Source organism: Tinamus guttatus, unplaced genomic scaffold (assembly GCF_059628265.1).
Source record: "Tinamus guttatus ecotype Peru unplaced genomic scaffold, ASM5962826v1 Tinamus_guttatus_pri_ptg000134l, whole genome shotgun sequence".
NCBI classification, from domain to species: domain Eukaryota; kingdom Metazoa; phylum Chordata; class Aves; order Tinamiformes; family Tinamidae; genus Tinamus; species Tinamus guttatus.
In genome coordinates, this window is record NW_028288668.1 from 340760 (window position 1) to 354379 (window position 13620).

General features: G+C 37.0%; 1 protein-coding gene across 1 annotated transcript in view; it reads right to left on the reverse strand.

Annotated features, from left to right (window-relative positions):
• Positions 1–1474: 1474 nt before the first annotated feature.
• Positions 1475–13620, reverse strand: part of HERC2 (HECT and RLD domain containing E3 ubiquitin protein ligase 2) — a 103133-nt gene continuing 90987 nt past the window's right edge. The window contains exons 83-92 of the mRNA XM_088521849.1: positions 13021–13208; positions 12218–12415; positions 11911–11994; positions 6427–6568; positions 5501–5695; positions 5296–5408; positions 4207–4397; positions 3755–3860; positions 3077–3289; positions 1475–2500 (exon numbers count right to left, since the gene is read on the reverse strand). Coding sequence (XP_088377975.1) covers positions 2228–2500; positions 3077–3289; positions 3755–3860; positions 4207–4397; positions 5296–5408; positions 5501–5695; positions 6427–6568; positions 11911–11994; positions 12218–12415; positions 13021–13208 — 1703 coding nt within the window. The 3' untranslated portion in view covers positions 1475–2227. The remainder of the gene's footprint in view (positions 2501–3076; positions 3290–3754; positions 3861–4206; positions 4398–5295; positions 5409–5500; positions 5696–6426; positions 6569–11910; positions 11995–12217; positions 12416–13020; positions 13209–13620) is intronic.

A 13620-nucleotide genomic window follows, 5' to 3' on the forward strand; every position in this document is an offset into this window, starting at 1 on the left:
TCTTACTCTCATGGGCTTTCTTCTCCCAAAACATACAATGTGTAAACATGCCAGTCTTTTGACAGTACAAACAAAAGGAAAATATATATATATATATTAAAAAGACTTCTGTCATTCAAAAAGGTTTAATTTGGGTCTTTGAATAATAAGCCAGAAAGACAAGTATAATCTTTTGGCCCTGGTCACAGGATGGCTTTCCCACTTTAGTTATCAAGGCTCACAGTACAAAATTTAAGGTCAGCTTTATACTGCCTTCAGGAGACAGATGACAGCTAACCTTACACTAAGCTCAATAACACTGCTCACCTCAATTATCTGAGCAGGTCTGAACTGGCAAAATGAGTTTACACAGCCTTCTTTCCTCTCCCGCTTGCTCTTCCCTCGTCCACCTCACAGTGTGTCAGCACAACCCTTTGCAGAGCTGCTTTATAAACCAGAATGAGGATGTGATCCCAACTTGCAGAATGAGATTCACGTCACTTGTAGTAGTAGTAATAAGCAGAATGGGAGAGTGGTTTAACAGGATTCGGAGGCGAAGTACACTGTTACTGCATTGAGGTCAGACAAAACTGCCCAGGAGATCCTCCTGTTGAGTCACGGTGTTCAGAACGGACCCCCGCCCCCGCTGGATCCAATCTTTGCCAGCAGTTTATGTGCACCGGCTTACGTGCGCAATTAATCCAGAGAGAGAACTTAGCAAAGCTGACCAAGTTTTAGCTGTTAGACACTTATCAAGGGTCTGTCGCCAGCAAGGGCTCTCTCAGCCTCGAGGAGAATCCTTGCAGCGCCTGCTCAGGGGCCGATCCTGGCAGGCAGCCTGCGCAGTGGTGTTTAATGTGGTGTTTATGGTGGCGCTTCTGTCCCACCACTTCTGCATCACTCTCCCACTCCTTCTGACCTCTTTTTGATCTCCATTTTCAGTTTGCCCTTCTCTATGCTTTCCTTCGTACTTTTTCTCCAGGGAGAATGCTTGTGTCCTAAGGAACACCAAGAGCTCTTTGGCCAAGGCTTTTTTCATTACTAGCTAAAATGGACTTTTCACCTTTGAACAAATGAAACTCACCCTAACTGAGCCTGGAAGGATACCTGCTCCTTTTGTAACTGCTTGGTGCTTGCCAAATCATTTCACCTGTGGACTTGTCACTCTCCTCTTTGCCTAATCAAACCTTCAGTGATGCTTTTTTGGCCCTGACTATTTGTAAGGACTTTCATATCCATTTTCAGCTAGTTGAACACATTTGTCCCTTACAGTTCCTTAAAGTTTGCACAGGTCTACAAGAAAAAAATCACTGTTATTGAAAAAGTACAAAGAATAAATTCACTGTTGTTGGCAAAAGTAATTTTGGGATCAACCGCAAAGAAAGTACAAATGCTTGCCAATAAAGTACAAATGCTTGCCAATAGCGGCAAACTTCAGAAAAAAAATTAATTGTAGCAATATTCAGCCGCATGACCATAAAAAACACCACAGTAATATTTTCTGTGACAGAACTTTTATTTGGAGGGAAATTATAACTTTTGCATTTACATGGCACAAATTATATACAGTACACTTTCCATGATAAGAATTATGATGCTGTTTGCAGAAAGGTATCAAATTTGAGATACATAATGCATAAGCTAAAATATACAAATCGAGGGTGGAAGTAAACCTAATGGCCATTTTTTTTTTTATCATCTATAGAAGAATTTCAAGGAATAATGTTAATTCAATGTTCAAAAATCTTTAACAAACTTCTAGTAAAGTTAATTGAAATATTTATAATACTATTTAGTTGTTGCACAGTATTTCCAATATACAATCAAGAAGATGCACAGAACACAACACTTTATATGAAAAAAAAACCTAACAAAAAAACTATTGCACCCACAATTTAAAGGTTTTGCTGCCTTTTGGATGCTGCACTACCATATTTATATAAACATTTACAACACTTCAGTAAACACAAAGGTTCTAAATATAGTGCAGCATTACGGGGGAGCCACTTTCAGCTCTTAAAATAAATGTTAAATGCCCACATACCGTGCCATTTATTCTAAGCTGATGATTTAAGCTGTACCCTTTAGTTCCTACTGTGAGTAGCAAACACACTTTCCCCGTGTCAACAGATTAGCATAACTCTGGCTGTACATATTCTATATTCTGAACTATAAACTGTCCTTGGCTTCATTGTCATTTTGGCATTTTGCCTCAGTGCTTGTGACAACTCTCTTTCATCTTATGCTCTTAATGCCCTGTTAAGTAGTCCTGGGTAGAATCTGAAGCAAAAGAATCGGCATCTTCGTTATCAGAGTCATCGCTGCTGTCATCCGCAGCCGGCTCTCCCGTCAGTGCTATCCGGGCATAATCATCCGTGTCGATGGACTTGCAGAAGTGAATGGCATACTTCAGTTTTTCCTCTAGCACTTGCTTACAGGAATATCTGGGCAGCTTCAGCAGAAAGAAGCAAGTGTACGACTCGGGAAGGAAGTGGTCTGGAGGATTGTATTTATCCAACACCTGCCAAAACCAAGAAGCACAATATTTCTCATGCACTGTCCAAATAAATATTGAGCTGATATGTTTGATGTTTTTTGAACAGAATGTTACATTTGTTATTCTGATGCTACTACTTCTTAAAAGAAAATTAAAAAAATCCATTTGCCTTACACTAAATAGAAAAGCAAAACATGAACTTCTTTGATTATAAATATATGGCTGAGAAGGATTTTTAAAAAAGTAATACAACACCGAATAATGACTTCAAATTAAAATTTTGTTTATGAAGTTAGCTGAAATGACTGTAGAACTAAATGAAATGCTAAATAAATGCCAGCCAAAACAACTGATGAGAGCTACCAAAGTAAACAGTTGGGAATCTTAATAAAGAGAATATCCACTTGTGAAACACAAATACACAGAACCAAAACAAAAGAGAAATATTCATGCACATTATTGGTCTCTGTTGCACTGTCAAATATACAGTGAAATCTGACATGGAAATTTCAGTGAAATCAGCCTGTTCTCTTATACGACATGCTACCACCCCTTGACTGCTAGTTATTTGAATATAGCTCCCACATCCCCTCTGTTTACCTGAATAACAAAGTCTCTCCCTCTGAAGTCTGCAATAGTCCTGGGCAACCTTGTCCTGCCCCACACAAAACGCAGGAAGAGCGAGCGTTCCGTGTTGGAGAAGGATTCCATCACCTCCCAGAACCACTGTATCAAGGAAGCTGTTGGTTCGATGCCTTTATATGTTGCTACGGATTTCAGAAGGTGAAGTGGAATATCTGGGCTTCCACAGACCTGAAAAATAATTTTAAAATAATTTTTAAAATAACTAGGAAGAACCGATCAATTACAGGTGATTTGTTCCATCGAACATCTTCCCATCGCGGGGCAAAAAATAACCTCCTTATCTATCCCTGAAGCACATATTTCATGAGAAGTGCATATCCAATCCACCTTTAACAATGCAGAGCTATGAATACTGCTTACGACCTTACACCAGTATGCTGCCAGATCAAAAGGTAATAGTTCTACTTACAAAAATTATTAAGTCCCTGCTCAATTATACCAAAGTAACCTATGTATAACAAAGTAACCTGTTTAATTCCAACAGGGAAGTAAGACATTTTCTAGTCTTCATTTGGCCAAAACATTTGCAATTAAAGAGTGACACTGTAAACAGTACTAAAATGTGGACTTTAGATCAGTAAGAGTGAAGCAACGCTCTCAGCCCGCCAGAGGTAGCAAAGCAGAAGCTGATACCATGGTTTCCAGTTCGTATCCGGTGAAGAGCGAAAGCAGAGGAACGGGGACGACGCGGGCCATGCCCTCACGAACCGCGGCCACTTGGTCGTCAAATTCATGAAGTCTGCAGAGAAACATTCCCAATACGTTCAAGTTTCTGCGAGCACCATTTCTAGCAATTACTTGACCTAATACTTATCACTGCATCGATGCACCCCCTCCATGCTCCCTATTAAAATTTAGGGTCATGCCTACTAATTTATTTCCCAAGTTTAAAAAAATATTTCCTAAAAAGTATGGTTAATATTTTATCCTTCAGCAGATATAAAGAGATCAGAAAATCCAACCATAATCACATAAAATATTTAAATACATGCACACTGGATGTTAAAGAAACATTGTTTATGTTTTCATTTTCTTAAAAAAAGGTAATGATTATTCATTTGAATAATTTGACTTATTAAACAAACCTGTAGTTTATTGCCAGCCTCACATATTCAGCTCTATTATCCAGTGTGATATGAGTGTACTTGGAGCTCAACTGAATGTCTTGACCACTTGCATTAGGCACAGTGAATGGCAGGCTCATAGCTTCAAATTCTTCTGAAGTAGCTTCGTTGTCTCGAATGTACATAAGCCCAGGAATAAAATCTTTATCAACCTATTGAAAAAAAATTCCAACTCTGACTTAAGATCAGATTATTTGCTTTATTACAACATGTCTATTTCATTCCTAGAGCACTGCATCGTGTGCCATCTGCTAAAGCCAAAGCGTCAAATGCCTGACCACAACCCACCTAACTGAATTGCAAAGCAATAGAATGACTCAGTATTTCACACAAAATCACATTATTCTGGAGAGTAGGAGGAGACGTGTTCTATTTTCCTGTTTTTTAGGGTAACATCTGCCAAGAAACTATTATATAAGAAAATGGATTTAAAGCTTAAAAACATAATCACACCTATGTATTCCAAAAGCTAGTTTTGGTTCAAAAGGATTGACTTTCTTGACAAGTAAATGACTCAATGCCGTTACAGTAAGTACATTTCTAGATGACAGTAGTTGAAAAGCAAATCTCTGTGACAAAGACCTGCTAATCTCCCTTAGCCAAGTTCAATAAACAGAAACTGAAAGCTTATGATTTTATTATTATACAGGCAAAAGCCATTTCCTGTAGTAGTTTGGACTGAATTCATTTTCCTTCGCTTTACAACAGTGTAGGTTTCTGTGTCCAGTCAGTTTCTGCATCTTAGCAAGACAGACAGGAACAGCTACAGAAAGGCTTACTGGCAAGGAGTTGGGCCACACATATTAATCTAGTCAAACTCATGAGCAGATTTAAGTGCTCTTCAATTCAGTTTGTTTAACTACTTTTAAAAGACTTTAAATTTAACAGTGAATACAAGCAATCCTTTCATGCTAGCTCAAAATGCAAAAAGACAGTCAAAATTCTATAACCATGTAGACAGCAGAGAAGCCAATCACCCAAGAAAAGAATCATTCTAGTGTCTGCTTGTCCTCTCTAAGTTATATCCCTATGCAGAAACATCATGCTTACTTCACTGAGATCAGCAATTGTCAGGTTCATTCCTGCAAGCTGTTTCCATACTGGTTCAGCCAGGTTGAGACTCAGAGGGCTCCCGGTCCGGATAGCAATGCCCAACAGTACACCTGCAAATTTAAACACATGTATTTTTCTAAAGATTCACAATCTTCTGCTCATGTAACACAAGTAGAACATCACACTGCTGCTAAGAAGTTACCCAGAAAACGAAACATGTTCATGTGCAAGACAGACTTGGCAGCAGGATTTAATAGGAAGCAATCTCTGTTAGCTCCAGATTCATCTCTTCCATTTGGTGTCACAATTAACAGAGGGGTCAGCCCATTCTGCAGCTCCTCACACATTTCTGCGATTGATTCGCTGTAACCTCCACCACAATCATCCACAGATTCACCTTGGAAAAGAGGAAAAAAAATGTTTACAATTTGAACACCATTTCAAAAACACTTTTCTAAATGAAGTTTTGAAATAAACTGCATTTCCTTCTATAAGGATGAGTGGTTAAACAGAAATGTGCTTGAAGCTAAACTGTCACATCCCTTCACATGAAAATATCTTTATGTTTTCCTTGCAGACTAGGGGATTTCCTGTTCCTTGCAAAAAATCATCTTAGCTATAAAATTATTGAAATAGAACAGTTTCAAAAATATTTTGCCAGAGCATAAATAACACTTTATGAGGAAAAGAGAGCCCAGGCAACATGTGATTCCTAAGTGACATCTTAAACTGATAAACCTGGATTTAGATATAGTTCTAAATACATACCACATATGTACACACAGAGTAGATGCAGTGGCTGTTATTTTTCATTAGAAAGCTCAAGGTGACATACAAATAGTAAAAACAACTCAAGCAAAGTTAGACAGGATTATCTATTAAATTTGATACCTGAATAAGCAAGTTTAGGTTTGGAGAGTATTCACTACTAGCGAAGTGGATGCCTTTGGAATTTAAGGACAACTGCAGACACACTTCAACTGACGTTGAGATTTTTTTAAAATCATTTTAAAAGGTCTTTTTATTACCTACCATTTTAAGGGGAAAAAAAAAGAAAAAAAAAGAAAGAAAAAAAGAAAAAAAAAAGTGAAGTTAAATGCTAAATAGGTGGGAAGTAAGAATTCTTACCAACGAACTTGACTTTCCAAACCCGATGAGGTAGCAGAAGGCTGTCGGGGCTGAAGGAACTCATTTTCGCACACATCTGCCCAAAAACTGACTTTGTACCATCAGGCCCAGCCAGTCCTCCTTTACTCCTGGAGCGTTTTACCTATCAAATGGATGCGTCATGCAAGTCATGATAAGGACATATTTCAGTTGTCATTCATTTGCAAATCAGATCATAATATTAGTGTTCATCAAAATATTAGTGCAGCTAATGAAGTGCTTCCAGAGTTCCACACACTGCCTTGCATCTAAGTAGCATATACCGTAGAAGAACCTAATATTGAATTATGGCAACCTAATATTATTGCACTGCAATATTTTCCACTACCACCTGATATCCATCCCTGGATATAGATATGGCATGTCCTACTACGTATCTTGACCCCCTGCGCACTTGCAGTCTCAGGCTGTAAGGAGCCCGATTGCTTCTGACCTGAAAGCAAGATATACCTACACATTAAGGAGAAAAAGACAGGATGGGCTGCTCTCCAGCTTCTGCAACTGTTACCACCTCTGGGACATAGCTCGTTAGCCAACTATCAGTGATTACTAAGATTACCATCACTTATGAACAGTGCAAATTCCAGGACCTACATAATAGAAGAAAAATTTCAACTAATGCCTGGACTGGCACGATCAGAGAAAGCACAGGATCTAGATGCTGGGCCACACATCCTGAACTGTCCTGACATCGAATGGTTGTTCGAGATGATTTCAATGACCTGAGATTGTTGTAGCTACTCGAGACAATCCCATTTCAAATGCAACTCACAAGGATGAGGATTTTTTTTTAAATGAAATTGAGTTGACTAGTCTCTTCAGTAATTTTGGTAGAGCCGTAATTTATGCAAAAAAAAGTAAGTTAATTCCAGCTGGACACAATGTTCCTTACTAGTTCTGTTTACAGCCCTGCTGGCCTTCTTACGTAGGCACGAAATTTATGTTTCCCCTCTACCAATATGTTTTTCGTCCTTAATTTTACAGTTCATTGTTTCTATCCCTACTCAACTTTTTATCTGTTCTGTTCATCCTTAAAGTAAATGGAAAGTTAGAGGGGCATGAATGATAAAATTCTGTTGATAAAAGGATGCCTTCTTCCACTTTTTATTGAGCCGCAGCAAAGATTTTGATCAGTTTGTTTGTTCTAGATTGTAATCCACCTCGTTCATGCATCCTGTCTCTCCTCATACATTCAGTTGTCAAATCTGGATATGGCTTTCATACGTTACACAGAGCACAAGCTGCATTGCTGGCCAGAAGTCTGAACAAGAATTTTTCTTATATTATTTCAAGATATTTAAATAGACATCTATGATATTTAATAAAACTCTCTAAAAGTGACTAAGTATTACTAAAATGCACACATATGTATAATGCTTCTTAAGCACTCACAGAAAAAAAAAAAAAAACGTGAAAAGAACCGGAAGAAATGTCATGCAATTAAAAAAAAAATACATATTTTGCTGCAGGAGATAAACATGAAGCGAGCAAGCACATAAAGAGCACTTGAACATTACAGAGAGGAAAGAAACGTAAAAGTAAACCGAGGGCCAGGGAAGCCTTTTCATTTGCCTTAATCATCTGCAAGTCACAGCCTCAGCCTGCCCTGACTGTAAAGACACTCGCATGCAGGTTGCCCACACGTTCACACTGAAATATCCCAGGACCATCCCACTTAGGTCCCACTCCAACGTATGCCTCAAAATCAACTTGTTCTGATCCTACAGCCTTAAAAGGACGATATCCACCAGACTATGTTTGGATTTTCTTGGAAGGCTGACATACAAGTCCTTCCCATGCTCAGGAGATTCTGTATCAATAAAAGATAGCTTTAATCCAATGAATTTCTAGCAATTTAAAAAAAAAAAAAAAGGGGGGAAAAATTTGGATGCCTAATTCACTTTAAATAGAGAAATCATTGAAATTGTTTTTTTTTCCTTAAAAAAAGAAAAGCATGAAAAGAAGTTGTGTGGGACAAGCTTCAAATCTCACATGCAAATAAATCATCAAAAGACAAAACTGCCAAACCAATACGCAACAAAACCAAGTGTTGTTCAAAGATTAAAATGGCAAGCAACCCTGCCTGAACTGACCAGGAAGGCGTGCACATTTACTACTACCATACATTCAGTTTGTATTTATTCACTAGCAACACAGTATTTTCATTCAATCTGATCATTTAACTGTAGGAATGGTTAGGATTTTGTTTCTAACAAAGCCATGTAAGAATGTTGTCCTGGATTATTGGCATTTCTGCCAGCACTTTCATATGTTGCCATGGTGAGAAAGGCATACAGCAAAACTGTTCATTTAAAAAAAAAAAAAAAAAAAGGACAAAACACAAACCAAATTCACGCATGCCACAGTTCCAACACAGGTGTTCTGGCTTTGTATTGCAGATGTCTGCCTTGCTCATGTTTCTGAGCCATCTCCTTGAGAGATGTAAGTACCTTTTAGATCTATTTAGTGAATAGGTTAAACAGGGATGGATATAGCTCATTTAATACATGTTTCCCTAAACACACTTAGGCTATGCAATATCTTAAAATTTAAAATACACGTCCAGCTTTATTGCTGCTAAAATACATTTTTTTTAGCATAAAACAAGGCTAATATGATGATTAGAGACAGAGAAGGATTTTTATACAGCAATTTGCTATCAGATGATACCATATTGTGGAAAGCAAACTTTTTCTTGATCAGAGAGAACCGCAGCAGCCCAAGAGCTGCACTCCTTGTGGGAGACAAGCTCAAGAAGCTGCCTCTGTAAATACAGAAATCACTTGCTGTGAGCAGAACCATTCCAGCAGAAGAGGAACGAAACTCAAATCAATCTGTAATCTGGTTATCTTTGCATCTAAATGTTCTAAAGACCATGATTTCTACAAAGCTGAAAAATAGAACCTTAGACTTAGATCTCAGCCTCACAACAGAGCACCCACAGAACTGCTGGCTATCCCGTGAGATCCCTTTTCTAAAAGCAAAAGAAGTCTTGCTTTCCTGTGGATATGTAATGGGAGGGTTTTTATTAAATTTCAGTTTTCAGCAGCATGAAAAGCTGTTTCCACAGTATCTGTGCTTGTATAAAACCTGAAACATCAGCTTAAATGTGCCATTTCATATTTATCTCAATAGAGTATCAAAGATAAAAGACAAACAACACCATTCACGCTACTATTAAGCTACTCAATCATCTCAGAAGACTAGAAAGAAAAAAAAAAAAAAAGAGAGAGAGAGTAAGATTCACTCTAAGGAAACAGAGAAGAAATGCACAAACAGAAAAACGAGAAGGTAGCAGTAGCAGTGCTCTAAAAGAACGGTATCTTCTCATGAAGTGATATTAACTGGCCCAGAGGGAAAGAACAACAATTACACTGAAGGAGGGTAGTCCTCAGCAAAAGAGTCTCAACAACTGCTCTGAAGACTAACCTCATTCAGTACCTGGAATATTCACTGAATGATGCAAAATGTCCAAGTCTGTTAATGACACAGGGGGAAACACCCAAACGCAAAATGGGGAGAGGGGGGAGGAAGGACTGGATACACAAAGATACACAAATGTCTGGAGGATAAGCTTATCCTTATTTCTTCCCACCTAAGTGCAATAAAAGGAAGAAATGTAGTGCTGTATTGTAAAGTCATGTACTTCAAAACTAGTATATTGTGATTTCTGAGAGATAAGAGCTTATCAGTTGTAATCAAGGAAGAGAAAAATGTGTTGTTAACAAAAAAAACTCTATCTATGAAGAAACCAAATGCAATTCAAGGATAAATCAGGAAACAGCTCTACAAAAGAAGCAAAGAAATATCAGTGCAATAATTACAAAAGCATGGATGGGGCCACATCTATGCCTTCATGTTTCAGCTATTTACATTCAAATAGACCACTGAATAACAACGTAACTTCAGGAAATAGTTTCAAGAACAAGTCAAAATCTGAAAAAAAATTAAATGAAAAATTAAACTACTTATTTTATACTAAAGAAGAAAAAATGAACTGACTGCAGAATGTAATACATAAAGAGACAAATTTTCTGAATCTAAAGACTGCCTGAAGTTAAACAAAATCAGGCTACAAAGACTATATAACGCAGCTTTTAAAGTTTACTTAAATAACAAAAGATTTCTGCAAAAGCCAACTCAAGCTAACTCAAACATGAAATCGTGGTCCGCACCTGGCACTGTGTTAAGGTTAGATGCTGAACACCATCTCCTTTTTTAATACTAGAAGAAACTAACAACATACCCGAGTTGCAGCAATATTTCACTTCCACAAAAACTATGAAAAAGAGAAGCCCTACATCTGCCAGTTCTTTTTCTGGATTTAAAGAGAATAAGGTAAGGAACTGGAATACAGAAGCCCACCTTTACTAATTAACTCAAAGGTGAAACAAAGTGTTAGGAAATAAGTGAAACTTATTACTTCACATCCTACTCAAAGTTAAATATTTGCATTGCTTATTGGATCTTCTGAATTCACAAGTAAAAAATGGAAAGTATCTGACACCTCTTCAGTTTCCACTTCCTAGGTAATAAAGTAAAACAAGTCACTTCAATCACATAACATGACGACAATTTTTAAGTACCCATAAAAAAAAAGCAAAGGAATGTAAGAGAGGGTCCAGTCCAAACAGAATGTATTTCAGTTAAGTCAACTTTAACTAATTAGCCACAATTTCCAGTTTTTGTATTCTAAACTTACAAAGAGTAGCTTTTCTTACTTTTTACTATATGGTAAAATAATAAATAAATAAATGAATAAATAAATAAATAAATAAATAGAACACTAAAGGAAAGAAATGCATGAGGAAACGCAAGCTTCAGTCTGCTTAAATGAAAACAATGTTTTACTATTCAATGTTTCAGAAATACTTATGGAAAAAGACTTATCTAGCCTAAGGCGTGACATTACATTTTCAAACATCAATGATTAGAGGAAAAAAAGCCCTTTCATATAAAAACAATTCCATGATCCATATGACCACATGTAATGATCAGCACAGGACAAGAGTTTATCATCCTGATTCTAATTACCTTCAAGGGCATTTTTTTTTTTTTAATGTTCTCTGTTACGAAAGCAACAGCTAAAAAATCCATGTGATCATTTTGGAAGGTAGGAAAGACATCAGAACCACCACTCCCTCAAATAATGTAATAGTGTGCTTTCAAAAAGCAGTCCTTTGTCAAGCCAGACATATTTGGCTCATGTTAAATAGCACGGCTATGCTAAATAGTATATTTAACTTTTCAGAAAGTGTCCCTTTGCCCTCAAAAAGTTGTAGGCAAAAATGTACTGAAAAGAAAATGAACAGCGCTTGCTGCCTTATATTTTCTGGTTCTCTGATATAAACACAGCTCTTCAGCACTCAGATGCCCAGAGAGTTGAAATGTAGAGCACTGGGGGCTAAACATACAGACTACACTCAAAACTTTAGCTTAAGCTACCTGTATTCTGTTGAGCTCCACAACTGGCCCATGCTGACGATCTCTCACCATAGTTGCTTGCACAACTTTTCTGAAAGCTGCCTCCTGAAAATGGAAAACACAAAAGAACAAAGGCAATCAAAGGCAATGAAAAAAAACTGCAATCAAATAAGAAAGCTGAACGTATTTCATAAATAAATATGTATCTAGTTCAACACAAGAAAAAGACTGAGATTCTATAAGAGTAACAAATTCTGCAGTTTATTCCTTAAGCAACTTCCTTCCAACTATAACACAAAATGCTAGTAAAGCATATTTTGATAAATACCTTCCCCTGGGATATCAATATTCCCCGTAAGGTGTCAAATCCAACTGAGGGTCCTTGGCCAGTTTCATCAAGTCGTCCTTCAAGATCAAACATTGGAATGCAAGGACAGAAGAGCTCAGAAATGTGATGCAACAGCAGAAGTCTGTTTCTCAATGAAATGATGGGTATTTCCTGTAGGTGATTGTACTCCATAGGAACCTACGGAAGAGCAATCACATCTGAATATATGCTGGAATAATTATATACCGGGTCTTACTAAATAAAGACAATAACCATTCATAAGATGTGCAGAAAAAAATGTATTCTTAGAAGTTCAGTATTTGTTTATTCACACTGTCAAAAATAAATACGTTGGTTCAGTTTTCTATAAAACATTGACAGTATATCTCTAAACTGAAAGTTCCTGAAAGCATTAGAAATTTAACAGATTTTTCTTGATATTCCAAATCTTACTATTTTCTTTATCCATAAACATACAGATTTTTACATCCTGTCATCACCTACCCAAGCATTATGCCCCATGATCGACACCAAAATATTTAAAAAGTGAGAAACTGAATATTCAAAAAGTCATCTCTTAAAACAAAAACAAGCAATAAAGAACCCACTTAGAAGGCTGAGACTTTCATGGTTGCAAGACGGCACTCACATTCCTTTTGATCTGCAAACTAAGTTTACTGTTTAGAATTGAGTTTGGTTATGAATGAAGAACGTTCATTCATATGAAGAAAAGTGCACTTACTGAAAGATTGATAACATACTAAATTCGTTTAAAATCTGTATGTAATAAGCCAAAATATTACCTGTGTAGGGAGCTTGCCAGCATTAGCAGGTTTGCTGGTTGACCAAGCTAAAGTGTGAGCTGAGCCACAGGCTACTCTGTTGATCTTTTTACCCTGAAGTGCTGCAACCAAGCGTGGTCTCTGGATAGCATTAGTTGTTCCATCTCCAAGCTGTCCTTCATCATTATCCCCCCATGTATACACTTCCCCTGAAACAATAAAAATAATTACTACTTCCAAAGCTAAGATAGAGGCTGTGGTTTTTTATAAATGTTTACAAATCACTTAAAGCAAAGAGCTCTTATTTTATAATCAAGATTTCTAGGTCTACCTGTAACTCTGAAATCCACTACGTAGTAAAACTTGAATGTCAGAGTTCGGATGACAATCTGAATGTCCATACACCAGATATTATGAGGTACAATTATTTCCTCATAGCTTGCACAATCATTTAAAGTTTTGTACAAGAAAAGGAAGAAATGATGAGAGTATAAGAATAAATACGAGAAATATACCAGAAAGAGTCTGTATTTATTAGTTCCATAGCCCAAATAGCTGATGTTTTAAAAAAAGAACACGAGAAGATTTAAACCTCTGTATCAGAAGTTTAAAAAAAAAAAA